This window comes from Oryzias latipes, chromosome 1 (assembly GCF_053564925.1).
Source record: "Oryzias latipes strain Hd-rR chromosome 1, Olatipes_Hd-rR_3.1".
NCBI classification, from domain to species: Eukaryota; Metazoa; Chordata; class Actinopteri; order Beloniformes; family Adrianichthyidae; genus Oryzias; species Oryzias latipes.
This window is the reverse complement of record NC_136237.1, coordinates 19831558-19858695: the sequence shown is the minus strand read 5'-3', so window position 1 is coordinate 19858695 and position 27138 is coordinate 19831558. Positions and strand designations below refer to the sequence as shown.

The window sequence follows — 27138 nt, the reverse complement described above, 5'->3', positions numbered from 1 at the left end:
TTCTGTTTTTTTCTTTTTATCTGCTCAGAGCCAAAGCGAGTTCCTCCCCCTGTGTCCCCGAAACCGCGTGGGCCTCCAACGGCACCTAAGCCAGGAAAACCAGCGTCAGCCTCCGTGAGTTCGAGTCCCGCTGCTACGAGCCCAGCTGCAGCCAGCCCAACCCCAACCCACAAACCCCCGTCTCCTTCAACTGTTGCCCCACTTCCAGCTCCTGACACCCCGTCTGCCCTTTCCCTCACTCCTGGGCTCATTCCCACTTCTCCCTCCCCGGCTCAGAGTCCTTCCACTCCTTCGCCACACCCCGTCAAGCCTCCACGTTCCTCCATTGCTGGTCTGTCTATTGACCTGCTGGGGGGGCGAGAAGCAGAGGAGGAGGAGGAGAGGAGGAAAGAAAGGGAGCACAAGAGACAAGCACAGGAGGAGGAGAGGAAGAAATCAGTGGATGAGACCCTGGCGACAGTGGAGAGAAAGCTGTTGAGGGTTGAAGGGGCTAAAGGAGTTGAAGAAAGTCAAGAGGAGGAGGAAGAGCAGGAGGGGGAGGCTCAGCACCGTTTAGAGGAGACCAGTGCCTCCTTAGCTGCAGCTCTGCAAGCTGTGGAGCATCAAATCAAAGAAGAGGACAAGCAAAACGAGTGAGTGTTTCCTTTTAATAAATCTTTCGCAACTTTTTTTTTGCAGTGTTTGCAACTATTTGGGGATTTTTGTTGGTTGTTAAATCAAAGAATTTCCCTTTGGCTTCAAAATATATGACACTCATGAGTTAAGCATCAGAGTTTCTAGTGCTTCAGCGGTTAGCACATTCCTATAAGGACAGTACAGCGCCTGATAACAGGAAATCCCAGGAGTTTCACTTGTTTCAAATAATAAAGGCAGAGCTCCGGCTCAGATTTACTGCATTCTCCTTCACTGCTCATGCCTGATGCTAATCTTTTAAATTTCATCCCACAGCTCCCTTTCAGACAAAAAAGCTTCCGCCTCCATTCTGGATGACATCGGCAGCATGTTTGATGACTTGGCGGACCAGCTGGATGCGATGCTGGACTGAAGTGTGATAATTCTGCAAAGCCCGCTCCTCGTCCCTCATCGTCTGTAGGTGTAAGAAGAAAACAACGCGGAGAGCGCAATTTGTAGCCTGCTTCCCTTTTTGTTTTGTTTTTGTTTGTTTTTTTGCAAGTGCTTCCTGAGTAGCCTTGTGCAGAACTGAGGATGGGGCTCCTTTCTGTCTGGTGCAGTAGCTCCAGCTGCAACCTCCCACACAACTTCGAACCTCTGCAGCCCAGCGTGTCACCCGCCGCCCAGCCTCACTGCAGCTGTGTGGACCCAGAAGCACAATTCTTTTGCTCATCTTTTTATTCCAGCTGACTCAGACAGACTTTGACGCTCACGGAGACAGTCGAACAAGCGTATGGCTTTCAAAAAAAATAAGCACATCATTTCTCTGACAAACTAATAATCAGCCAGATAGATAGAAAAAAAACAACAACAATCTAACGAGATACTGGAGTGGAAAAAAATCAATACCACACAGAAAGAGGCTGTTTTCTAGGTTTGTCTCACTCCTGAAATGTTGAAAAGACGCATTTTTCCAGATGAATTGTAACCTCTCTGTCTCCTCTGTGTGAGTGGAGCTTTGCGGTTAGCTGAACTTCCTGACTCGTGCGTTGTTTCTGTTGTTGCTGTTGCTGATCTTGTTGTCGTTTCGAGTGTGTGTACTCCTTGCTCCGTGTCCTCTCATTCATACAGTAGTGACTCTAAAGATCGGATCTTAGATTAAAAAAAAAAATTCCATGAGTTTTAACACACGGGCCACACAGACATGAGCATCCCATGTTCAAATGCTGCTGCCATTTTGCTTGGTTGGTGTTCAGCTCCAGTCATGTGCTGAGTTTTGCGTGGAAACGATTCGACACTACAGATACTGACATCGACACACATTTGTGCAAGCACACCTATGCAGTATATCTCTTTGTCCCGCTGCAGTGAAGTGTTTTTAAAAGATACTCCTGTATTTCAATGCTTTTCTTTAGGACACAGTTTATCAAACTATATAACAGGTTAAAGCTCCCTCTAGTGTCTCCCAGTGAAACTGCATTCAGTCCACGTCCCCCTGTCGTTTCTCTCTTGTGTTCGTCTCATTAACTCTACAAATCTCTGTGCCTTTGTAGTGTTTTTCATATGTCCTTTTTTAATGAGTCTACTCTGCAATGTGTAGGAGTTTTTATTGTCTCCTTTAAGCCCTTTTGTGTTGAAAACCTCAAAAGTAACTTTTAAGTTAAGCTAAGTTAAGTCCCTTTATGATCTGTAAAAATCAAAGTGTGTGTCCTCCTGTAAACATAGAAAGGCCGTGTTTTAGCCCATTACAGCCCACCTATAAGCTGTAAGACACGGGCTCCCCATCTCCAGATTTTAGTGTTTCCCTCATTTACCACAAACTGTGGATGGAACCCCAGTCTTCATCCCAGTGAGGAGTCAACTTGTATTTTTATGCTCTTTGAAAAACAAAGATATATTTGAGAGACAGATGATTATACATGAATCACAATGTTGGTGACATGTTGATTTGAGCTGAATGGATCTAGCCTGTACATTTCTGGTTGAGTTGTGACGGCTGTTGTGCCATGGTTGGGTTTAGGTTGTGTTTATGCAGTGATGATGCATTCCTGTACAGCTGTGATCAGAATAAATGTATAATTAAATCTTGCAATATTATTTTCTTTTGTCCTTCCTTAAAACCAAAGCTGTTTGGGACGATGCCTCACTGGGGTTATGCCAGCAACCTTCTGATTATCCTAATTCAAGTTAGCGTAAATGTACAGCGGGGAAAATAAGTATTGAACACGTCAACATTTCTCTCAAAAAACACATTTCTAATCGAGCTATTGACATGAAATTTTTCAACAGATGTCGGCATCAACCCAAGTAATGCACACAGAAAGAAATCCAAACATTTATGTCCATAAATGAAGTTATGTGTAATAAAGTGAAATGGCACAGGGAATAAGTATTGAACACATGAAGAAAAGGAGGGGTAAAAAGGTCTGCCAAGCCAAGAAAGCAGCCGGAGTTTGTCAGTATTCAAAAGGTTAACCTGCCCCCTATTAGTGCAAAGTAATATCAGCTGGTATAGTCCTGATTGATGTCTTTTAAAAAAGTTTCTCACCAGCAAGGTGTTAGACAAGAAGCATTGCATGATGGGTAAAAGCAAAGAGCTGTCCAAAGACCTTCGCAACCTTATTGTTGCAAAACACATTTAAGGCATTGGTTACAGGCGCATTTCTAAACTTCTGAAAGTTCCAGTGAGTACCATTGGGCCATCATCCGGAAGTGGAAAGAACACGGCATTACCATAAACCTGCCACGGCCAGGTGCTCCTCGCAAGATTTTAGACAGAGGAGTCAGAACAATCATCAGAAGGGTTCTCCATCAGCCCAGGACCACTCGTGGAGAGCTTCAGAAAGACCTGGAATCAGCAGGTACCGTTGTTTCAAAGAAAACAATAAGTAATGCACTCAACCGCCATGGCCTCCATGCACGCACACCACGCAAGACTCCATTTTTGAAGAAGAAGCATGTTGAAGCTCGTTTGGAGTTTACGACACAACATTTGGATAAACCCATGACGTTCTGGGAGAAGATACTCTGGTCAGATGAGACCAAAATTGAACTCTTCGGATGTCATAAGACACAACATGTTTGGAGGAAAAATGGCACCGCACATCACCCCCAAAACACCATACCAAGAGTCAAGTTTGGAGGTGGGAGCATCATGGCGTGGGGCTTTTTTTCAGCATGTGGTACTGGTAGACTTCATATCATTGAAGGAATAATGACTGGACAAAAGTATCGAGACATTCTTGATCAGAATCTGCTGTCATCTGCCAGGCTGCTGAAGATGAAAAGAGGGTGGATCTTTCAGCAAGACAACGATCCCAAGCACACAGCCAATGTAACACTCAACTGGTTGAAGAAAAAGAAAAGAAAGCTGCTAGAATGGCCCAGTCAATCACCAGACTTGAATCCAATTGAAAATCTTTGGAAAGAACTGAAGATCCGGGTTCACAGAAGAGACCCCCGGAACCTTGAAGATTTGAAGGCAGTTTGTGTGGATGAATGGGCCAAAAATCACACCTGAGCAATGTATTCGACTGGTTTCTCCATACAGGAGGCGTCTTGAGGCTGTAATCACCAACAAAGGTTTTTGCACTAAGTATTAAATAAATTTCAGTAAGCGTGTTCAATACTTATTCCCTGTGCCATTTCACTTTATTACACATAACTTCATTTATGGGCATAAATGTTTGGATTTCTTTCTATGTGTGCATTACTTGGGTTGATGCCGACATCTGGTGAAAATTTCATGTCAATAGATCGATTAGAAATATGTTTTTTGAGAGAAATGTTGACGTGTTCAATACTTATTTTCCCTGCTGTAGCTCCTCCATAAATTTCGGCTTCACTAAAAGCAAAATTTACAAATACGAATTCTAGGTCACAAATCTTTGCAGGAAGTCCCCCAAACTCTAAGATTCAGCAACAAAAGCTGAACTCATTCTGTCTATCTGACTTTAGCCATCTTTGATTACTTCAAGTTTCAGTCCGATCATCATTTGATCTATACGTGTTCCCATAGGTCTTGTAATTATGATGATGCCGTTTTTAGCGAAAAATCAAAAAACCTGTGTTGTTTTCTAGGACATAGTTTCTGCACAGTAGTTCTCCGCAGTAGTTTATTAGGAACTTGCCTCAGAGTTGGTGCGCTCGGAACAACATATTGATGCGGACTAAGCTAGCTTGCACTACTTCCAGTCATCCATCTGTTTACACCACGGTTTAGACACTCTTCCACCAGGTTGGACCTGCCAGGAAAGTCCCCTCAAGGAAGAGCACGAAGGATCTTCATGGATGTAGTGAAGGAGGGCATAAGGATGGTTGGTGAGAATGAGGAGGAGGCAGAGGGGAAGATTATATAGAGGTGAAGGATTTGCTGGATTTGCTGTGAAAAGCTCAGGTCCACATTGAAGGTTCACAGAAAAAATTATACTAGACACCTTGCTTTAGAACAGGGTTCTGCAACCTTAAATAGCTATTCGGGTTGATTTCTCACTGACCAAAACCCATGAATAGGAGCCACAAAGTCGTACTTCACCCTTTAGAAAAATAAGGCACTGATGAGTATTATTTTGCTGTTTTTTAATGATAAATACTTTTTTTAAACTACTGTTTTCTTGGTACAAATTAAACAGAGATTTTTTTAATTATAAAAACAGTTTAGATTTTATGACACAACTTCCTTTCAAAATAAAAGACACCCTGTGTCAAATTGTCATCTCAATGCAGCCAATGTAGTTGGTGGTGTAATGTCAGAAGTGATAGAAGAAGAAAAAAATTCCCAAATAAAACTTTGTTGAGAATAATACAGTAAATAAACACTCTGGTTGATTTAAAAAGTATAAAAGTCACATTATCAGCATAACAGGACTCTAAATAAAACACCCATCTGCAACATTCTGGATATCATGATGGAAGAAAAAAGTAAAACTGCCCACTTTGACATGTACAGGATGTATATATGATAAAACCTTAAAAACATTTGAAAAACTAAACTGATAGGACAAAGACTTTGAAATACCACGTTAAACCTGGAATTAGTTCAAAGATTAAACACGTTCAAATTGATATCACAAATAGCAACATCTTTAATTTAGATAAACAATGCTGGCAATCATGTGACAAAAACTACAGTTTATATACATTTAAATTCAATTGTTTATCCTGTTTTTTTTAGTGCTGTTATGCTGTTACTAGTAAAAGCCATTACCTAGGTAGGTAGGACGGCTGAAAAGTGATGCTCAGAAACCGATTTTATTTGGTACAAAATCTGCATTGTAAAAAAACAACACAAAAATAGTCTTAAATATCACATTTGATGTAAACACAAAACGATTCTTACCTGAATGGAGGATAATAAACATGAATTCACTGACACCTTTTTCCTTTTGCGGCTCTCCGAGCGCAATTTGGATTATATGATCAATTCAAAAACAACAACTCCCATGATTCTCAAGAAGAGGTCCTTACGAAAGTCCATTCCTGGGGACTGCCCTTGATTAATGCCAAGAGATTCTGCTTTTTATTTTTATCGAGCAGACGGAATTGTCTATTTTTTTCTATTTTTAAATTAAGAGCAACTATAAAATATGTATTACAGCAACTTTTGTATCCTTTAGCTAAATGTTTGTGGTGTAAATTTGTCAATCGGAAGTGACGAAGTTTAAACAACAAGGATTTCCGGTTACCTTTCTTTTGCTAAGCACGCGGCGTGGATGGTGTTGCTGCGCTGGTGTCCTCAGCATTTATGTGTAGATTATAGTTTATTCCTTCGTTCATTTTGTAAACAAGGTCTAAGATGATGCCTTGGAACAGATACCAATCAAGAGTCAAGCAAGTGAGTACAGATTGTACGAGCGAAATCCTGCCACAGACACGTTCTGCTTCCCTGCAGCGCTGTGTGACACGTGGTGGTTAGGCTGACTAGAAAACTTTCAGCACATTTTTTACAACGAAACGTTAAAAAGAGAGATTTTTCATAAACTTTTTTTCAGGCTAGTAACTGCTTTTGTTTTGTGTTTGAAATTTAAGAGTTTATAAGTTACTATTGAAACCTCCAGCTGTACTTAGTGTGAATATGTAGTCATGTAAACCGTTTTCAACATTAGGTAAAATTAGTTTTTTAAAATGTAAGCCTGACAAAATAATAGTTTGTCAATTGTATTTTGCGTTTTGATATTAATTTCCAGAAATCGGTTTAAATCGCACACATTATTATATTATTTCATTGTTTGTTTCCCCTCTTTTCTACATTAATTGAGAATCCACAGCCTTAATTTACAGATTCAAATCTGCTGCAGATTCTACAAACCACTGCTTTGGCAGAAAGGAAAGATTTCCTAAAAATGTTTTCACAAGCAAGGCACATGGACACGCCGAAGCCAAAGCTTGAGTTTAACTTTTACATAATTTAAATTAACTTGTAGTAAAGATGAGGTCAAACTTGGACAACTCAGTTACAGCCGCTACGTTTACAAATCCAGGGCACTAGAAAGTCCCGCTCTAGTTTTTTAGTACTTATGGAGTAGATGGGAATTCGGACATAGAGATATTCTTTATTGATCCCACATTGAGGAAATTAAATTGCTACAGCAGTTCAAAAAGCAGAGAAGAAGAATGACAGCAATGTGCAAAAGAATGAAGGTTGTTCAAAATGTGCAAAAATAGAAAAAGTAAAAGCTTATGTACAATATTACGACATAACGTATGTTTTGCGTAATAATAAAATTAATTAAAGTAAAAACACAGAATATACAGATGGGCTATAGCCTTTTGCTTCACCGTTTGCCTGCAGTTCAGTCTTTCAGCTTCTAGACGAGAGCTGCAGAGGTTGTAGGTTGGTGAGTGCTGCCCCCTATTGCTTCGGGGTTGTACTACACGTAAAATAAAATAAGACAAAGCCCAGCTTTGCAGTGAGGAAGTTCTACATTTAGACATCTGATGTTGTGATCCGCCTGAATTTATATAGATTTTTTAAGGAGTTTTAGCAGTATAAAGAAAATCTAAACATTTGTCATGTTCATTCAATTTCCTTTCTTTTGGTCCTCTCACAAGGGTGGCTGGATTATACGAGGATGATGAAGATGACAGCGCGTGACAAGATGAAGCTGGCAGAATCCCTCTTGCATCAGATCAGTCACAGAGCTGCTGGTGAGTCTACTTTGCCTTTGCATGAGAGCAGGTTACAGCCTGTGATGACAATCTAAACAAACTTTTCTGACACCTACTATGAGAGCTGAACTCCAGCTCCTGATTCCAACCTTCACCTGAGGCTGCATTATTAATGTTTATGCACTTTCTACTCCTGCTTTCTGCCTAATTTCTTACAAACGTGTATTTTTTATTCAGTTCAGGGATGATAAAACCCCAGAGCTTGAGCAGCAGTATGGATGAGTTCTGCAGAGAAGGCTCATTCTAAGAGCAGGTGAGTCTGAACATGTCAGTAAACTTGTAAACATTTTCTGCCAGTGATGACAATCTAAACAAACTTTTCTGACACCTACTATGAGAGCTGAACTCCAGCTCCTGATTCCAACCTTCACCTGAGGCTGCATTATTAATGTTTATGCACTTTCTACTCCTGCTTTCTGCCTAATTTCTTACAAACGTGTATTTTTTATTCAGTTCAGGGATGATAAAACCCCAGAGCTTGAGCAGCAGTATGGATGAGTTCTGCAGAGAAGGCTCATTCTAAGAGCAGGTGAGTCTGAACATGTCAGTAAACTTGTAAACATTTTCTGCCAGTGATGACAATCTAAACAAACTTTTCTGACACCTACTATGAGAGCTGAACTCCAGCTCCTGATTCTAACTTCATTCTGAGGCTGCTGCAGTTCTCCACTAAGGATGCAGGTTTTACTTTGTTGGATTGACTGAACTTTTCTTTAGTAGATGTGGCCAAAGATCCTCACCCTGCAGAGGGATAAATATGGCAGCATTTAAGTGGTAAGTTTGCGTGTGTGTGTGTGTGTGTGTTGTATGGTTTGATCTTCATGGTGACGATCATAACTCTGTTGCAGGTTTTTTGATGACCACAACCCTGAAATCTTGGCTCCATAAGCGTCTCGTCATCTCAGAGCTGTTGGACTTCTTTCCAAAACAATGATTTTGAGTTCTCAATAAAGATTATTTTAAAACCTTTTCTCTTTTCATTTGTTTTCCTCAGTAGAGTCAAATAGCAGCTCACCACATATTTACCTAAACAAATGAGAAGCTCTGTGTAAAAGTACTGCAGAGATTTCTTGTAGACGATCTCCTGGGTGGGGTTGTACTCTGTATAGCGTTCAGAAATATTACTTTAGAAGTAAAATATTACTTAAGTGAGCATAGAAACAGCTGTTATATTCTGGCACATTTAAATAATCAGTGAATGATGGTTTTGCTAAGTATGTATAGAAATGTAGTCTGTGTAACCTAGAACAAACAAAACTTGTACTAGCTGTGTAATATTTCAAAGGAAAAATGTAAATTGAACGTGACAAATATAATTTTCATTCCTGCTACCTTGGAGGAATGTTTGAGTCACATTCATCTGGTGGACCAAAAAAAGAAACACTGAAAATAATCCAAATAGTTTTTTTAACCCAACGTTGATGTTGAAAGGTGACTAACTTTTGTCTGGGTTATCTTAATTTAGGATTAAAAAACAATGGGGTTAAACTGAAAGTACTATAACCTAAAAGTAACCTAAAAACATCCCATCGTGAATAAGCTCAGAATTATGGAGGACAAAGTGTTTTAAGAGTGGAATTTTGTTTTTTAAAAAATGGTTGCAGTTTTTTTTACTGTTATACAAAGTAAATATTTATAAATACGTTTTAATGCTCCTGTATCTCAAGTATCATTTGGTCGTTGCCTCGCGCTTGAATCCAGAAGACCTCGCGTGTCAGTTTCCTCGTGGATCACGCCCTCATTTGCGTGATTTCCTGCCGCAGCTCGCCTCTTTCATTTGCGTGCTGAAGCGCTCTGTGCTCCAGCCCTCTTTGACTGTCAAAGTAGGCGGCGGGTGCTCCTCCTCCTCCTCCTCCTGCGCATCCCTCCTCCAGTCGCTAGCACAGCGGAGCGCATGGGAGTGCCCCCGCTCCTCCGCTCCGCTCACAGCCTCCTACTCCCCCGCCGCTCGGTTCCGGACTCCGTCAGAGCCCGCTCTGCATCCTCCCAGCGTCGCACGGAACCCGACAGCGCTCCTGTACGACAGGCCCGACGGTAAGTAAGAGCCACTCTACTCTTTTCCTTCTCTCTGTTTTTGGGAACACACCGTCTCGCCTTTTCGGAGCGGAGGATCGGGGGATGGAGACCGGAAAGAGGGATGCTCCTGCCCCAGGATGAAGGAAGGGCCTGTCATGGACCAGCGGGGAGGGGATGGATGCTGGAGTTCAGACAGGCAGCGGCAGCCGACCTACTTAGATCCATTAGAGGGATGAAGAGATGAGAGGAGGAGGAGGGGTGGTGGTAGTGAATGTGTCCTCTTACAGCGTAGGTAAACAATGCTAAACAGCCATGGATAATGGAGGACAACTTGGTTGTGCATCATTATTTCTAGGGGTGTGTATCGGCAAGAGTCTGGCGATGCGATACGAATCCTGACACACGTCCCACGATAGATACATATCACCATATTGTACCGGAACAGATTTTGTTTTTGTCTATTTTTCAAGAGTATATCTTAGAGAAAACTGTACCTGATTATTAATACGCCTTTCAATGTAATAAAATGGTCAAATTCATTTTATGTAATGAATTTGTTTGTGTTTGTTCACAATGTTGAGCATTGCAACTGTATCTTATATACACGTTGATTTTACCCAAGCAAATCTATAGTGCTTTATTCTGGTAACTTAAAATATAGATATTTTTAAAGGGACCAGTCAACATTGTTGATAAGCACAATAAAATATTTTTCTGTAAAAGGAAAAAAAATAGAATGAACGTTCCTTAACCAACAATAATGTACACTTCGTTTGCCATTAACCCTTAGAGGTGCTAAACGCTGCCAACCAGCGGTCAGGGGTGTAACCCTTGTGCTATCCTAGGCACTTTAACATTGGGAGTTGGGTCATCTAGACCCACTAGACAGTGCGCTGAACCTTTTTTCTTCAGTGATTTGTGATCTTCACTGGTGTCCATGGATTCCATGAAATCTTTCCACCTTTATCCACCTTTGTCATGGTAGGAAAAACAAGTCAATGTAAGGGTGGGGTCATCTAAGATAGCACAAGGGTTAATTACTATGAGCGTCCTTCAGCGTCTGACTCTTGTTTTCCACTTAACCCTTGTGCTATCTTAAATGACCCCACCCTTCCATTGACGTGTTCTCTCTACCATGACAAAGGTGGATAAAGGTGGAAAGATTTCATGTAATCCATGGACACCAGTGAAGATCACAAATCATTGAAGAAAAAAGGTTCAGATCACTGTCTAGTGGGTCTAGATGACCCAACTCCCAATGTTAAAGTGCTTAGGATAGCACAATGGTTAAATAAATATCGTCCTTACAGCACTTACAAGTAAAGCCAAATGAAGTATCGCGATGTATCGCCAAATAGTTTTTATCCTACCCCCCTAATTATTTCTAAAGATGGATGTTTCTTGCATGTGGAGCAGATCTCATGAAATTTGATCCAAAGAGGCAAGTACCATCACAGCAGACAACAAACATGATGCAGCAAAAAATGATCTGTCCGTCATTCCAGTTCAATGTGTGGACAGACATTGAATTTACCAAAGACATGTGACCATACAGTGTCCTAGAATGTTCTAATAAAGTTCCCTTTGGATTATTTTGGTGTGGGATGAACCTTAAGAAACTAAAATGGGAATGGATTTACCTAAATTCTTGTTTACTTGTTTGCACACATATTTGATTTACACTTGAATATCTTGCAAGACATACAAGGAATCAGGAAACGTCACTGTTCAGTACCAGGTATTTATCTCTGTGTATTCACTACTGGTTGAATTTTTGGCTAAAGATGTTCTGGATTAATCTTAGGTCAGTGAATCATAACATTCAAAATGAACCAATATCAACTATGAATTGGATCAGCAAATGCAAACTATGATACAAATCGAATTGTTACACTCACAAAACACTAAAAGATCCATCCTAAATTGAACAGATTTGGTTGATAAAACAGTGCATCTCACCGTCAAACGTCCTCCTATGAGATTATTTAAAATCTCATAATGAAAAAAACAAACAAAAAAACAAATTCTTTTAGGTTCTGAGCAGGTAGTTTAAAAAACCTGACAAACATCTGTTAGATGTGAATAGTACAAATTGTGTTCATCAAACTGTAAATCCTTGTGTCTGCTTTTAGCCCTTTAGCTCCTATTAATGCAAATGCACACCAAAGTACTTTGGCTCCAGAAGTACCTTACTTTACTTGAAAGCAAAAACATGAGGGATTTTTTTTCTTTCCGTAGCAGGAAATATATTCAAGCGTCAACTGACTAATCCTCATCAAACTTGCATTTTGTTATTCTAATACTTTAGAACTTCATTATGTTCACTGGTGGGGCAGTTTTCTGAGCATTTCTAAACCTAACGGTGGCAGAAAATGCTGCAGGAAAAAAAAGTGAATGTGTAACGTATGATGACCCCACGCCCAAAACACAGCTGATGGAAATGGGCAAAGGATTATGGGTTTGAGGGGAAAGGAGCACACTAAATAACCCCTCCCTACAAAATATAATCTCTAGAAAACTCTCCCATGAAAATACAGTGGGCTGAACTTTGAAGCAGATGCTCCAGATGTCGTTTGCTGGGACCTGAAAACTGAGATTGTTTCTCTTATTTCGGTCAAAAATGACAATGTGTTAGTCACTTTCAATATTTAGTTTTATAATGGTAAATATACTTTAAAGTTGTAAATTGTAAAATCTCAAATTATCATAGCATATTGTATTCCATAGAATAAAATTTTAAAACTGCTTTTATTCAATTTTTTTGTTTTTGTGGCTTTTTTTGTGTGTGCTGGTTTTAGTGCGAATTTTATTCTATGCAAAATTTTTGTGTTTTTCAGGCTATTTTTTGTGCTAATGTTTTGTTTTTGTGGCTTGCTTTTGGTTTTCCTGCAAAACATTTTTTGTGTGCTTTGTGCTACACCTGTTGCGTTTTTGTGCTGATTTTTTTGTGTGCCTTTCTTATATGTGCGCTCATTTTTGTCGTATATTTTGTGCAAAATTTGGCGTTTTTTTGCTTTTTCTGTGCTAATTTTTTGTTACCTTTTTTTGTGCCAATTTTTTTCCATGTATTTCGTGCTAAATGTTTTGTGTTTTTCAGGCTATTTTTGAGCTGATTTTTTTGTTTCTGTGGCTTTTTTGTGATTTTCGTGCAAATATTTTTTCTGTTCTTCGTACCAAATCTTTTGTATTTCAGGCTATTTTTTGTGCTAAGATTTAATTTTTGTAGTTTTTGTTTTGCTTTTTAATGTTTGTGGTTAATGTAGGAAGAACAAAAACACACAAATCATGTCTGTGACACATTATGACTTTTCATTTTTTAACAGCAGCTCATCTTACAGTTGTCATGAACAGATGAGGTTTGAGTGCAACCTGTTTGTTGTTCTTTCCTTTTGTAGTTCTTAAAAATATTAGCACGAAAAGCACTAAAAAACTATGAACCGAAAACAGTTGTTTTTATTGAATCCAACACGCTTCCATGAGAAATATATATACTTTGTTTCCATGTTTTCAAGCTATAAGAGAGACTCTGCTTTCATGGAGTCATTTGTTCTTGTGTGTTTGCAGAGGAGCAGCACCATGGAAGAGTTGGACGTCCCACAGATGAAGAGGGAAGTTGAAAGCCTTCAGTATCAGCTGGCCATCAACAGAGAGAAATCCTCCATCACCGTCACAGAGTGAGTGTCTGCGCTCTAGACACACAGGCTGTGCGTTTTCACACCCCCCGCCCCCCCCTGACATTGTGAGTGGGTGTTTCTGCAGGCTGGTGAAGTGGATCGAGGGTTGCGTCTGCGAAGATCCCTTCCTGAATCCTGAACTGATGCGCGCCAACCCCTGGGTGGAGAAGGGCAAATGCGTGATCCTTTGATGATCACGCACGGCCGGTCACAGATGCACGCCACCAGGACTACCATGCACTCTCACACAGCCTCGCTGCACTAACTCTCACACATCACGGCTATAACTCTTTTTATTTATTTACCCCGAATGCTGTTCCCAAAGTGTGTGCGTGTGAGCGCGAGTGCGTGTTTAGCACCGAGTAGCTTTCTAGAGCTTTGAGAAATGTTTGTCGACACCCTTTTATTGGCTCTTTACACTCTCAACCCAAATAAAGACTGTTTTAAACTAACAAGGGAGTTGTGGATGGATTTGAACGAACGGGGGGCGGGGTCACAGTAGTTCTCTGATGTAGACGTTCCTCCTGACGGCGTTGGACATGCCCTCGTTGAAGCGGAACCACACGTCGCTGTTGCCCACAGCAGTTCCCATGGAGAGGACTGCACACCCCTCACCTGCAGGGAGAGGACACGCCTCCTTTACACTCACCTGAAGAAAACGCTGATGGTTTACAGCTTCTACACATTACATTCAGGAAAAAATGATTAACTTTTTGAACCGATCTGGTTGTTAAAGCCCCACTTTGATCATCTTCTAATCTATTTTTAAGGCTTTCTCAGTGGTCTCTTAATAACGATGTAGTTTTTAGTCAAAATAAAAAAAACAACAGTTGTTTTCTAGGACATAGTTTCTGCAGAGCGGCGGTAGTTTATTAAAAATTCACCTTTTTGCCCCGTTCCGGTTTCTGATTCACTAAATGATTTTACTCAAGTTTCAGTTTAGTTCAGCTCCTTTTTTTTTTGCACTGGCAGAGCTACAACAACAAATTTAGGTAAAAAATGTGTAATAAACACAGATGTGTTACAGTTTTATTTGCCTTTAAATCAAATGAGCCTATTTTGGTAGATTTTTATAGTGAAGTAATAAAACAAGTCACTTTGTAAAGATGAGTGGTGTTAACTTGTCCTTAAAAATGCAAAGAGAAACCTGCTAAAAACAAGACAAAAAAACTCACATTTATAATAAATGTATTTAAATGATAAAAGAACAATTTAATATCTAAATCTAAAAGTCATGAGGAGTTTATATAAATAATAAACTCCAGTTAATTTGTCATTTAGACTGCAAAGTAAGCATTTCTTTGTTTTGTCCTTTTAGATTTTTGTGTTTCATTTATCAAAACGTTTATTTTAGGATTCTTTTAGGTTTAAAAACATTTTTAATTGTCACTTTTTTACGTGACAATTCTTTTTAGATCAATCTTTCCATTCTACACTCAGATTGTGTGAACCAGACGTCAAACTGCAGCACTGAGTCACAAAAAGTGTAAAAATCTATAACACTGTTCACTCTAAACATTATGACCTTTTTTTTTTTAATTAGGGTTGTTTTTGAATCCTAATCCCGTGATGTGGTTGTTAATCTGCCGTGTTCAAAAACAATAATTCTCCACTTGATTGACAGAAATTGTTTGGAACCAGAAGCAAAATGAGGTGGAGTGTGTTTTATGGCACAAATAGTTTGATGTTTGGAAACTGTAGGGCAAAAAAAACAGATTAGGTGAAATAAAAACGAAGAAGGAAAAGTAAAAGCCTGTAACTTTACTTCTTGTTTGGAATCTCCCCAATTAGCCTTTAGTGAACAACAGCAAAGATTTCCTAAAAAACATGTTTTGTTGAAAATGATTTGACACCAGAATGTGAGAATAAACACCAGGAAAACAATGGAAGTAGAAAAAGAAAATGGAAGAAATACGTTTGGAAATGATGCTTTGGCATCTTCATTTAAAAAGCTAAATGAGGACTGGGCTGTACTGGACTCCAGCCCTGACACAATCCTGGATTTTATAAAATAAAATCCAGGATTGTGTCAGGAAGGAGATCTGGTGTAAAAATCTCTGCCAAACCACCTGGGATATGCTGAAAGGTCCAGAACAACATTCCCCTAACGTTAGAGCTTCTTAGGGTCCAATTAGGACAGTTGAATAAGGGTGTGGTGGTACCAGCAGCAGTTCTTCAGCAGTGTGTGCTCGCTGCCAGCAGAACACCAGATTAATGTAACATGTAACATAATCATGACATGTGAAGAGTCATTTTCACCTCAGCCGTGGTTAAGAACCTTCATTCTGATGCGGCTCTACATCACCTGTGTCTGATGAAGGCTGAGGTCTCTGAGGTTTGGGGGCGACAGCGCGGCCAAAAAAATCCACCTCGGGCTGCAGGAAGCAAACAGGCACAGAGGGACGGCGTTAGTCAGGAAGTCAGTGAAGCTCTTATTAGCCTACTTTAACCATCCAGGATGGTGACCCAGCGGCTTCCCATTAACTTCATTTCTGCCCCTTAGAGGCTCCGACCTCTTTTCCTGAGCAATTACAAACCTGCAGAGCACCAGGGGGGCTCAGATTCCCCCCCAGAGAGATTATTTCTGGTTGCATGTACAGGATAACACACATCTGATGAGGAAGAGGAGGGAGGGGAGCTACAGTTTTAGCTGCTGCTTTTAAGATTTTCCCATCTGTCTTAAGTTAGATTTTTCCATTTTAATTTCTTTTTCTATTATTATTTTATTGTTGTGATGCATTTTGTTTTTGTTCTTAGAAATTTGACATCAGCTGGTTATCGAGTTTTATTCTTCAAGTAAAACTTGGTTTTAATTTCTCTGGGTTTTTTATGGGTCACTTGGACATTTACTGATGAATTTTTCATTAAATTTAAGAAAGAAAATACAAAGTAAATCTTATTACTGGATCAAAACACAAATGTTTTTTTTTTCCCACACCAGGAATTGATCTTTGAGGAAAAATTAACATAAATGTGTTCATCGCTGATCTAGGCCACATGTCTGCTGTAGTGACTCCATCTTAAACGATAAAGTAACTAAATAAAAGACTAAATTAAAGCCGCGAGCCGCCTTTTTAACCCATCCTCAATAGGTGAGTGGCTGCAACAAGCCCCTTTTGCCCCCTTTTGCCCCTTCTGCCACTGCAAACCTGGTCATGGGATAAATTCATTCAAATATATATCTTTTTCAAAATGGCAGGTTTTCTGTTGTTTCATCTCCATAGCAACCATTATATGCTTTGGTCGCCTGGGGGTAACGAACAGGTCTATGTAATTTTCAGAAGACTCTGGAAAAGTACATTTTTGGATTTCTTTGGTAACACTTTTTGTTAACGATAAAATATTCCTGTAAAAATATGCAAACAACAGGTAACGCCTCCTCTGCAAGCTCAGCACGCGGACACTTTTAAAACCTACAAATTGTAAAACCAAAACATTTTTCTGAGTCACTTCCCAATTATGCTCCAGGTGATAGTTAAAATGATTTTACATTTGTAAAAAGTACAAAAGGGCATTATTTTTTGGAAAATTCAAGACTGTGGCTTCTTCCTGGGGTCAAAGGTCAATAAAACTTTAGTTGTGGTTGTAGACTTAAGCTGGATTCCTTGGTGCTTTTTGATTTTTTTTCTTCTTAGAAATTTCAGTCTCTTTTGATGAATGGTTTCGCCCGCTGTGATGTCATCATTTTTTTTCTGGGGGGGTTGTCACTACATGTGCACAATATATTTTCATCTGGTAATAGGTTTGTGCCAATCTTGAGGAGTTTTTCAGTATGTAGCAGATAAAATCTTCACTTGAACGTACAATAAGAGAGCAGAATTGCGATGAGTGCCATTTAAATGACTTTTAAACCTAAAACGTAATCAATAAAAGAGGAAAAAAGAAACCTCTGGAAAACCTGAGGGCAGGAGAGAACGCGGCTCACCCTGCTCTCCACCGTTGTCTGTTTGACGATGTTCTCCAACCTCTGCTGGTGGTTCCTGATGGCGGCGGGAGCAGCACTCTTCTTTTCTTCTTTCTTCTGCGAACGGGCGCACTCAGGTTAAGGAACAACAGCTCAGGAAAAACAACGCCATCTGTTCGTTCGGCGCCTCACCCCAGCCGGGTTGCGCTGCAGTATCAGCTGCTCGGCTCTCCTCATCTTCTCCAGCTCCATCTCCCTGCTGATTGTCTGTTTGGCCTGGTAGGTCAGCTGGCGGCGCGGCGGCAGACCCGGAAACCTCGCCACCTCCTCCACTCGTCTGCGAGCGCAAAGAAATAATCTGAACGCCAGTTTACTTTCAGTCTAAAACCTTAATCTGCTTAGAAGTTCCAACATGATTGGGAGGAAAAAACCCAAATGAGAAGCGTTTCACTCAAACGACCCTTTAAAAGCCTTAAGTGTAAGAAAACACACATTAAACGGTAATAGATGCATCAACCTGGCATTAAAGGCTGTTTCTATTCATTTCTAACTGTCAAGGTGATTTTTACAAACTATTTTCATCTCATTTTACTTTAAAAAAAAGTTATGTTATAGAAAATGTGGTCAGCATCCAGCACTGAGAAAACATCATGAGCTTTGTCATCCCTCCAAGTCTCCCAGAATTCCTCTAAAATTTAGACCTCGATCAGGATCTGAGCGATCCCGTCCAGGGGCAGAGCGGTGGGGTCCAGCTCCGTGATCCTGAGGGTCTCCTCCTTATCTGTGGGTGGTGTTCCTGTGTTCTAGAGAAGGCAGGTACAGGAAGGTGTAGATGAGCAGCAGCAGCAGCAGAGCCAGCACCAGCGGCAGGCACCAGTCGTTGGTGACCAGCACTTTGTCACAGCGAGCCTGCAGGAAGGAGCCATCGTGGCCGCCCGCCTCTTCTCCGTCCACCATGTCTGAGGTCTCCCACGCCGTTCCTTGACCACACTTTCGTTTTTTCCAAGATCTTTTGCTTTAAAAACAATCCGTCTTTCCTCCTAATTATGCTTCTGTAATCCATCCATCTGCGCCCCACTAGTGCTGCTTTGTTTGCCAACACGCTTTCAGCGCCGCGACAGACAAGCCTGAATCAGCCAGGTGCGGAGGGGATTATGCTCTAAGCCTCTGTGTAGGAAAGCAGCGGGACAGCAGCAGCAACCTTCAACACCCCTCAAAAACACACACACATCTGCTCCACATCTGTGTGTGCACTCACGGCTCCAGCATGTAGGTGTACTGGCCCTCGGGTGTGCGGTCCTGCCTGTAGGAGAGGTTGTAGGCCAGCATGGTGCTGATCAGCTCGCGCATCTGCTCCTTTTCTCTGCTGCTGAACAGCTGTGGATTCACCTGCAGGAAAAGATGTGCAAAAAAAAAAGGATCGAACTGCATTAGTTTGGACTTTATGCCGTGTCTGTTTACTTTCACTAAAATCTGCATTTATTTTGACCAAAATGAGTTGATTTTTGTCCTCAACACTGCATCAACTTGCTGTGGTAAATGTGCAAAACAATAATTTTGGAGCCAACAGGATGGAAATGACCGACTCAAAGGTCAGATCAGGACCGTAAAGGTGCGATTTACATACAGGCCGAAGCTTCGGACAGATGATGTCGAGGAGCAGGGTGAGGACATCGAGGGTCAGGGTGAGCTGGCTGATCCTGGTCCTGATGGCTGCTGGGATGTCCACCAGCATGGTGGACAGGGCGTTTCTGCTGCTGAGGAGTCGAGAGGACGCCTGGACACAACCAAACAGCGACGTTTGCACCTTTTCTGTGTGAGGATCTGAGGATCTGCACGTGGAGGGAGTTTCCTACCTCGTGGTGGCCGTGTGGATAGCTGATGCGGGGAACAGTCGTGTGGGCGAACAGGAAGTGGAAGGTGACGGAGAGGAAGGGCAGGTACTTCATCAGAGAGAAATTCTGGCCGCGCAGAATCTCTTGGTTTAACCGGTCTGAGAACAGCAGCCAGTCCAGAGCCTCGCAGACGCTCTGGAGGTTGGGGTCCCTCACCCGCATGGACAAAAAGTTTTCATAAAGGCCCTGAAGGAACAGCATCCAGTTAAAAGTGGCGTTTGTGGTGGATGGATGGGACTTTAGAAGGTCCACAATGATCAAAAGCAAAATGTAACATTATGCACACACAGCTGCTAAAGGAAAAGAAGACATTTTCAAACACGGTAACTTCCTATTCAATAACAAAAACTAAACTAAACTAAACAAGGAGTGTATTTTGTTTATTCAATCCCAGCTTCTTGAAGTTGTACTTGTTACAACGGGGGCATTTATTTATACATCATTATTAATTTAATTTAAACAGTTCTCATCATCCCACAGAACAAAACAAAAGCAAATAAATAATAATAATTTCAACAAATATGTGAAATGAATAATATATTATTAGATATAATGAAAGTCAATCTCATTCAAGCTCCATGTGGACTCTGCTGACTTTAAATAACTTTGTGATCTCAAATTCCTTGTATTTTATTTTGAAGGTCTGCATGTTTGTTGTAATCCTCCAGCATTCTATTTCACAGATTTTCTTTTCTAAACGAAACATCTCTTCTGGATTGTTCTGTTAGTTTTTAAATTGGTTATTCCAATATCTTTAGCTGTAAAAACTTTGTGGTTTTACAATATTTGTAATTTCTGCACATTGCTAAAGTCTTCAAACTTTATTAGTTTCCATTGCAAAAACTAAAAACCTCGGAATCGCGCAGTTTTTTTTTTTTTAAATCACGATAATTTTGCTTAGTCCTGATGACAAAATAATGAAGAATATACTGTAGCGCACCTCTCTCCCTTTCCCGCACTGAGATATGGCGATGTAATCTGTTTAAGTCTTTTATTTTGTGGTCATTCCAGGCGGGAACCAACGCCGTACAGCTCACACCAACAACTATCAACAGCAGAAACACTCCCAACAACAGTTGTTTTTTTAGCCCATTTTTGATTTATTAGTGGAGCTACACTCCTCAAACGCCTCAATTCCGTCTCATGCACCAGCCCCCTCCCTGTATTTCCCTTATTCAGCCAATAAACAGCCACCCGACTCAACTCAGTCCGCTACAATACTGTGTTATTTCCAGAACTAAGCAGTTTGTCAGAGAAAAAGTCAAACACCAGAAAACCATTTATAATTGATCAATTTCACTGTGGTCTGCCTTCAGGTGGAGATTGTGCTGATGTTGTCGATCATAAACAACATTCAAATCAGTCATTTGAGGAGAAGGTTGGCGCGGCTGCAGCTGCGCAGGCGACTGCAGTTCATTGCAGTTGTTTTCGATTTAATCAGTGACCAGATGAGGCGATCAGGCCGTTTACACGGTTACAGAACGATGCATGAGAGGAGTGAGCTGAAAGGACTGCGTGTCACTCTGGACTTGGTCTTTTATTGTAAGAAAAAAATTGTTTTTGTGGCGATAACGAGACAGCAGATGTTGTTATCGGGAGAAAACGGGCAAAAAAAAGCAGGCTAGGCCATTTTGGGCTTCCGTAAAAAAACATTGTCTTTAAGAATCTGTTAAAAATATTATTAACTGGATAGATTGACACTAAATTCTGCAAATTGGTAATTCAGTGGTTCAAATCCCAGGCGACACGGACCTTTAGCAAAACCCCTGATCTCACACCGCCCTCAGGTGTTTCAAAGAAAAAAGGAAATGTAATCAGATCTGGAGAAAAGCATCTGCTAAAAGTGAAAAGGTAAATCACAACATAGTCAAAAAAATGGGTTCTTTACCTGCGACACTTTCTCATACTCTCCGCTGGATGAAGCTAGATGAAGAATGTGCTGAAACCTTTGAGCACCGCTTCCTGAACCAGGTACCTCCTCAAAGGCCTCACCAATACGTTTCCTTAAAACAAAAAAGAATTTTAAAAAAACAGCAAGAGTTCAAAAGTTTGAAATCTAACTGTAAGAAGGCTTTAGTTGGTGTGTGATTGTTTTTGTTCCTAAAAGGATTTGCCCTCACTGCTTGTATGTGTGTAACTTGTGAAATACAGAGCAATGTGAGCCAAGCAGCTGGACAGATTTGATCCTCTGTGATCATTTCTGTCCTTAACTCCCTTAAGCCTTGTACTATCTTAGATGACCCCACCCTTCCATTGACGTGTTCTCCCTACCATGACAAAGGTGGATAAAGGTGGAAAGATTTCATGTAATCCATGGACACCAGTGAAGATCACAAATCATTGAAGAAAAAAGGTTCAGAGCACTGTCTAGTGGGTCTAGATGACCCAACTCCCAATGTTAAAGTGCCTAGGATAGCACAAGGGTTACACACTAAGCTGACATAAACACGCTAAAGATAAACTGTGCAGACAGTTTAAGAGGGCAATGTTTTGCTAAAAGTGACTAAATGATTTTGGGAAGGTACTTTTGAAGAGTCTTTCTTCTGCTTTTCTTAATGAGGTTCGACCTTCAGCTTTTAGCTTCTTCAACATCATCATTTCACAATTTTTATGTTGAACATTTAACCATAATCTGAGACTAACTTAGTTTCTCTAAACATTTTGAGAACTTTTAAAAGACCCTTTCATATTTTGGAATAAAACAGCCTCGTAAAGGTTCTGCTTGCCTGTAGTTCTGAGTGAAGGTGACTCAGACATGAGGATAATTTGAAACACGGGGTGATGCTCTGTTTTAAGAAACAATTTGAGCCAAAGCGACAAAGTGTGTACCGTTTGGTTCGTGGCAGCTGGAAGATCTCCTGCCACAGATGGAACAGGCCTTTGTTCTGGTCCTTCTGCCCCACAGAGACGCTCTGGATGGTTTTGGAGTCCAGCTGCTTGAGGCCTCGGCCGTAAAGAAACTGCACAGCCAAGAACAAATACCCCGATGTTATCACCGCGCTTGTTTCTCACTGTGCCCTCACCACCACGCACACACACACACACACACCCACACACACACACACACACACACACACACACACACACCTGAAGGGTGTTGATGCAGGAGCGGATGTCGTTGTCAGTCTTCTCGCACAGACACAACAGAGCTCCTGTGTCTGCTTTCAGGCCCTGCCGGCTGGAAATCTGCAACACAGAAGTTTTAAAACACAAGGAAAATACACGGCCGCGAGTCCGCGTGCGAGTCCTGACCTCTGACAGTCTCTGTGCGAGGCGGGACGGCTGGGTTTGGGGGAACGTCAGGAGAAAGGCCTGCTGTCGGAGCGGCCTCAGAGCTGGAGTGTAACTGAAAGACATCCATCGTTATTTAACAGGAATGTTCAGACTCTGCGAAAGGTGGCGGCGTCTTCTTACAGGTCGTTGCAGATGCAGATGATCGGGCGCAGCAGAATCTGTTCCCTCTTCTTTTTCTTCTTCATAGCATCAGTGGCCGTCTCTGCGCCGTGTCCATCTTTCCTGCTCAGAAGCGCCAAGAGGATGTTGATGGCAGCCTACAGAGCGCCACACACACACACACAGCCAAAAGCTCTTTTTAGACACTCAGCTAAAGCTGTCCAGTGGGTCTTTCCTGATTTCTAGAATTGCCCTGAACGCACCGCGGGCGCTCCATCGATCTCATCAATAATGAGGCAGTTTGGTCTCTCGTTGGCACCTAAAACGGACTTCATCTGCGTTGCGGTGTCGATGCGTTTCTGGAAAACCTCCGCGCTTCGATCGTCACTGTGGAAGACAAACACAACCTCTGCGGTTACGACAATCTGGAAGTTTCTACTAAATATTCTTGCTGGTTTTAATCTAAATGGTTCAACCTGGCATTGATTTCCACCACATTGTACCCAGCATGCTTTGCAATGACATGAGCCAGGGTGGTCTTCCCTAAACCCGGAGGACCAGACAACAAGGCCACCTGGAGACGGAAAAAAATAAAAAAAACACTTAAAGAGAGGACAACAAATGAATCATCCAAACAAAACGACCAGAACGCCTCGCCGTGTTGACCTTAAATTTGGGCCGTCTGTACTGATCCAGTTCAGCGTCCAGAATCTCCTCGGTCATCTCAATCTTACTCTTGAAGCGGTTTTGAGTCTGGTTGCCTTGATTGGGCTTGAATGAGTTCTGATTGGCCGTCTGTCTGTCCGAGCGAGCGGTTCGGGTCTTCCTCTCCCGTCCGAACACAACAGTGTCCCAAAGCTTCAGCCACTTCAGCAGGCAGCGGTTGGTAAACTGCAACAAAACGGTGAAGCTCAACGCGTCTTCAAGGACAACAGGGGAAGCTTTGTTCACATCAGTAAAGGTTGAGCAGGAGGAATACTCTTTCATTACATCGTCACTCAGCAGCTCCGTGTAGTGGCCTGGAGAAAACCTGTCCACCCAGAGCCGGGATGCTTTTCCCTCCCCGTTCTCAGGATCCTCATTCTCGTCGTTTTCTGCGCTTTCAGACTCAGTGAACGCATCAGTCACAGTTCTGTGGGCCACAATCAAGAGTTACACACAACAGAACCGCACGGGAGTGGGGTCTCTTTGCGTCGGCGCACATGAACCTTAAGTACCTGTTAAGCAGCTCGGTGAGACGCTGGGATTCCTCAACTACCTGCAGGTGGCGCTGCATCATTTCAAGGACAGAAAATACTAAAAGTTAGTGCATTAAAAAATGTTTTTTTTTAACTACAAATATATATTTTAGGTCATCTAGCACCTCAGTTTAGAGCACATAAGGGATTTTTAAATCTTTATAAGGATTTTTAAACAAATGAAATGATGATTAATCCCTCAAAACTTGAAGGTCTGTCATATCTACAACTGAGCACAAAAAAATGAATTTTTTTTAAACACATTTTTGTTTTCTTTACCATGTTGGGGAACATGTCTTTAATGTTTGATCCTGGCGATACGTTTATTGATGGAATTATTATCCAATCATAGCACAGCTCTCTTGTGTCGTCAGGTTCATATGAAATCTGCCCGAGGCCTTCAGAATGCTCAGAGCAGCCTGCTGTGCGCTGTAAGCAGCAGAGGCAGACCAGACCTCCAGTCTGTGACTCAGGTCAAATACGTTGAGCGTGCCGTTTTGAATACACATTTTTGTTGCAGCGGTAATGTTAGTATGGGATGTGAGGGGCTGTAGGCCAACAGGACTACGCTAATTCACTCCTGCTGCTCTGCAGAAACTATGTGGCCTCCTGTGTCTGTTATGTTTAGTTTACGTGTTGAGCTGATGAAAGTCAGAACGCTACGTACAGGAGTGAGGCCAAGGCGCCGCTAGCCTTTACAGGAAACGTGTCATAGGCTGAGCGTGTTTTAACTATGTTGTTGCATACACATCCCTGAACCTTAGTTTAAAATTCATACGGTGTTTTCATAGAGAAGGGATGAAGAACGACCTCACTAAAGGTCTAAATGCATAATTCAAAGACAACAACCACACTTTTAGTTTATGGCAAAACAACTTCCCTTAAATAAGAACAACAGTTTGTCATTTTGTTTATCTCATTTTCATTTTTGTTTGCGGGTTTGCGGCTGAAGGAGTCTCACCCTCTCTGCCTCTTGTTCTCTCAGTGCTGCAATCGGAACCGCCAGCAGTCCCAGTCCGCCGGAGGAGTTTGTGATCAGTCTAGAGTCCACTGCCTGTGAGGACATCACAGTGGAAGTTCTGCATAAGTCCGTATGCGGTACAAAAAAGATGTAGAAGAAACCCTTTGGGGGTAGAGTGACGTTCACCTGCTGAGCTCCTGTGTCCTCCTTCTTTCTGAGGTAGACTCGGGTCCCCGATGAATCCGTTACGCTGATGTAATCCCCTTCCAAAGGAGGTCGCCTCAGCGCTCGCAGGGAGGCCTGCGCCATCGAGGCAGGCCGTCTCGGTGTCTCTGGGATCTCTGCAAAGCCGCTGATGTCCAGTGCAGAGGAGGTAGCCCTAGAACCAACACGCATTTTAAAAACATCATCTGAAAGGAATTTCCTTCTTTTATTGCTCTTGTTTGCTCAGATATGAACCTCTATGGCCATTTTATCCTCCAAACAAACTTGTCCTGATTCATAATAGTGATTGTTCTAAACAGAATAGAAGAGCTCTCCTACCTGGAGGGCTGGCTGGGTTCATAGTGCTCAGGAGAAGACGGTGGAGTGATGTCATCAACCTGCGACGTGCCTTTCACCTCTAGATTCTGCGATGCGTCGAAAAGCCGCTTAACCACCCCGGCGTCCTGCTTCTGCCGCTTTGCTTTAGGAGCTGAACAAGATGGAGCAATGTTTGTTAAAAATTAAAAAAAAAGTCAAATAAAACCTAAAGACAGCAAGAATCAAACACAGTGAACTTACTGATGGGCCTATCATCAAGCAGGTGCTCGATGTCTGCGATCTCACCAGCAGCATCCTGTTTGAGACGCTTCGCCGCATTGGCAGATTCTTCTAGGAGATTAAATTAGACACGATGGACGCCATCACTTTAGAGAACAAATAAGTCAACCCTCTCATTTTTTAGAGATTTAAGCAAAATAAAAACAGACCATTGACCAGAATAAATCTACTTCAAAACAATCATCTGTTTAGAGCAGAGGTCATCTGAGAGAGCCATTTGGGCCAGTTTCTTATTCACAAAAACCTACCAAGTGCGGCAAAGTCTCACTTTTATGCTTAGAAAAAAAATGAACAGAAAATGTTGATGTTTTTGTGGCTTTGAATCCATTTATTTACAAAAATGATGCTTAGACACATTATTTACACCGTATTAAGCTTTTATTTATTTAGTTATTATTAACAATTATAACCTTTTACTATTGACAGCAGCAAATCCAAGTTCTTTTCAAAATAAAATACACCCCATTTCAAATACAAAAAAAAAAGCAAGAAAATAAAGTCAAAGTGGTATTTTCTGTAATTCTGACTTTGGTGCATTTTTATTCTGTTTCTCTTTCTACTATTGAATATAAACATAACATTGCAATGTTCTTTTTTATACATGTAACTGAAATCAGAATGTTTGTCTTGTACTGAACCCCTCTTACATTAATTCCAACCTTTTACCATCATTTCTGCTGAGTTATCTGCCATGTTAAGCGTCTAACATAAACGACAAAACTTAATTAACTCTAAACAGATGAACCAAAACTATAAACCTCATGTTTATTCAAATTGTTTGCACCTTTCTTCAAAGCCAAAGAGCCAGAATGGAGGAATAAAAGCCGCATGTGACTTAGAGCCTGCAGAGCCCTGCTTTAGACGTAATGCCTGTTTCTTTTCCTGTCAAACATTACACCTGCTGTGTGAACTGATGATGAAATGTTATATTAACAGTCATCATCAGACCCAAACACACTTAAGAAACTAAGACACATTCAAATGTAAAATTACTTCATGTATTTACCAAGATGGATTTACACGAGGATCCTCATTGTCTGAATGAAAACATTGACCAGTTGCCCCCTCTCTATATAGTTTGTTTCTCACTCACCGTCCATCTCAGCCAACACCTCCAACTCGTCGGCGTACTGCTCATTAAAGTGCTCTTCCATCTCGAACAGTTCGTCATATTCGTCCATTTTGGCGCTTAAAAGGTTTGCTAATTACTTTTAAATAAATTCTGAATTAAATTGTAGAGTAGTTAACTTATTTTCCTCCTCAGTTCTTATCGTTGCAGCTCTCTAAGTAAAGATTCCCGGCAATTTTTTGTTGTCACATTTCACTTCCGGGTTAAGCGAGTTTTTGGTGCTCTGATTGGCTGTTGTCTATTAAAGAAAATAATAGACTAAAAAATAATCTAACCTAATATAGCTCTACAATTCATACAACTATGATTTTTGGTATGTTTATAAAT

At 41.3% G+C, this 27138-nt stretch overlaps 3 protein-coding genes, 1 long non-coding RNA gene and 3 other non-coding genes across 12 annotated transcripts in view; 6 read left to right on the top strand and 1 right to left on the bottom strand.

Annotated features, from left to right (window-relative positions):
- The window catches only part of LOC101161704 (uncharacterized), a 46848-nt gene extending 44139 nt beyond the window's left edge, over positions 1 to 2709 (top strand). For all 4 annotated transcript variants that reach the window (XM_004066030.5, XM_011477219.4, XM_078944204.1 and 1 more), the window contains 2 exons: positions 29 to 632; positions 949 to 2709. In XM_004066030.5, coding sequence (XP_004066078.1) covers positions 29 to 632; positions 949 to 1045 — 701 coding nt within the window. In that variant the 3' untranslated portion in view covers positions 1046 to 2709. The remainder of the gene's footprint in view (positions 1 to 28; positions 633 to 948) is intronic.
- A 3564-nt stretch (positions 2710 to 6273) lies between these two features.
- LOC105354397 (uncharacterized) lies at positions 6274 to 8748 on the top strand. 2 transcript variants are annotated; one of them, XR_013654792.1, is made up of 6 exons: positions 6274 to 6445; positions 7663 to 7758; positions 7957 to 8032; positions 8233 to 8308; positions 8500 to 8553; positions 8628 to 8748. It is a non-coding gene; the product is annotated as an uncharacterized LOC105354397 (long non-coding RNA). The 2 variants fall into 2 exon arrangements; XR_013654793.1 differs by having other exon boundaries at positions 8497 to 8553.
- LOC111948373 (small nucleolar RNA SNORD60) lies at positions 7795 to 7883 on the top strand. The gene has a single exon (XR_002874355.1). It is a non-coding gene; the product is annotated as a small nucleolar RNA SNORD60 (small nucleolar RNA).
- LOC144995105 (small nucleolar RNA SNORD60) lies at positions 8071 to 8159 on the top strand. The gene has a single exon (XR_013658743.1). It is a non-coding gene; the product is annotated as a small nucleolar RNA SNORD60 (small nucleolar RNA).
- LOC111948375 (small nucleolar RNA SNORD60) lies at positions 8347 to 8435 on the top strand. The gene has a single exon (XR_002874358.1). It is a non-coding gene; the product is annotated as a small nucleolar RNA SNORD60 (small nucleolar RNA).
- Positions 8749 to 9646: 898 nt separating the features above from the next.
- On the top strand, positions 9647 to 13924 carry gng13a (guanine nucleotide binding protein (G protein), gamma 13a). The gene is made up of 3 exons (XM_023958292.2): positions 9647 to 9813; positions 13360 to 13469; positions 13555 to 13924. Exons 2-3 carry the CDS (start codon positions 13372 to 13374, stop codon positions 13658 to 13660), a joined length of 204 nt encoding a protein of 67 aa, XP_023814060.1. The 5' UTR covers positions 9647 to 9813; positions 13360 to 13371; the 3' UTR covers positions 13661 to 13924.
- Positions 13858 to 27020, bottom strand: chtf18 (CTF18, chromosome transmission fidelity factor 18 homolog (S. cerevisiae)). Of its 2 annotated transcripts, none has more exons than XM_023958286.2 (22): positions 26776 to 27020; positions 25644 to 25733; positions 25404 to 25554; positions 25047 to 25239; positions 24861 to 24953; positions 23879 to 23931; positions 23652 to 23793; positions 23328 to 23552; positions 23138 to 23235; positions 22925 to 23048; positions 22683 to 22819; positions 22521 to 22614; positions 22356 to 22454; positions 22098 to 22228; positions 21157 to 21271; positions 19230 to 19454; positions 19001 to 19150; positions 18632 to 18762; positions 17566 to 17710; positions 17395 to 17490; positions 15775 to 15844; positions 13858 to 14084 (listed from the first exon to the last, which is right to left on the bottom strand). In XM_023958286.2, the coding sequence occupies exons 1-22, from the start codon at positions 26861 to 26863 to the stop codon at positions 13963 to 13965; spliced, it is 2772 nt and encodes a 923-aa protein (XP_023814054.1). In that variant the 5' UTR covers positions 26864 to 27020; the 3' UTR covers positions 13858 to 13962. The 2 variants fall into 2 exon arrangements, with proteins under 2 accessions (XP_023814054.1, XP_078800304.1); XM_078944178.1 differs by having other exon boundaries at positions 25644 to 25730; positions 26776 to 27011.
- Between the last annotated feature and the right edge of the window lie 118 nt (positions 27021 to 27138).

Excerpts from the sequence above, each read along its gene's own strand:
- gng13a (XM_023958292.2), top strand. The coding sequence starts at position 13,372 with ATGGAAGAGTTGGACGTCCCACAGATGAAGAGGGAAGTTGAAAGCCTT. Across the intron at positions 13,470-13,554 it reads TCCTCCATCACCGTCACAGA|GCTGGTGAAGTGGATCGAGG; the intron begins GTGAGTGTCTGC and ends GTGTTTCTGCAG.
- chtf18 (XM_023958286.2), bottom strand. The coding sequence starts at position 26,863 with ATGGACGAATATGACGAACTGTTCGAGATGGAAGAGCACTTTAATGAG. Across the intron at positions 25,734-26,775 it reads GGTGTTGGCTGAGATGGACG|AAGAATCTGCCAATGCGGCG; the intron begins GTGAGTGAGAAA and ends TTAATCTCCTAG. Across the intron at positions 18,763-19,000 it reads TCTGTCCGAAGCTTCGGCCT|GTGAATCCACAGCTGTTCAG; the intron begins GTATGTAAATCG and ends CTTTTCCTGCAG.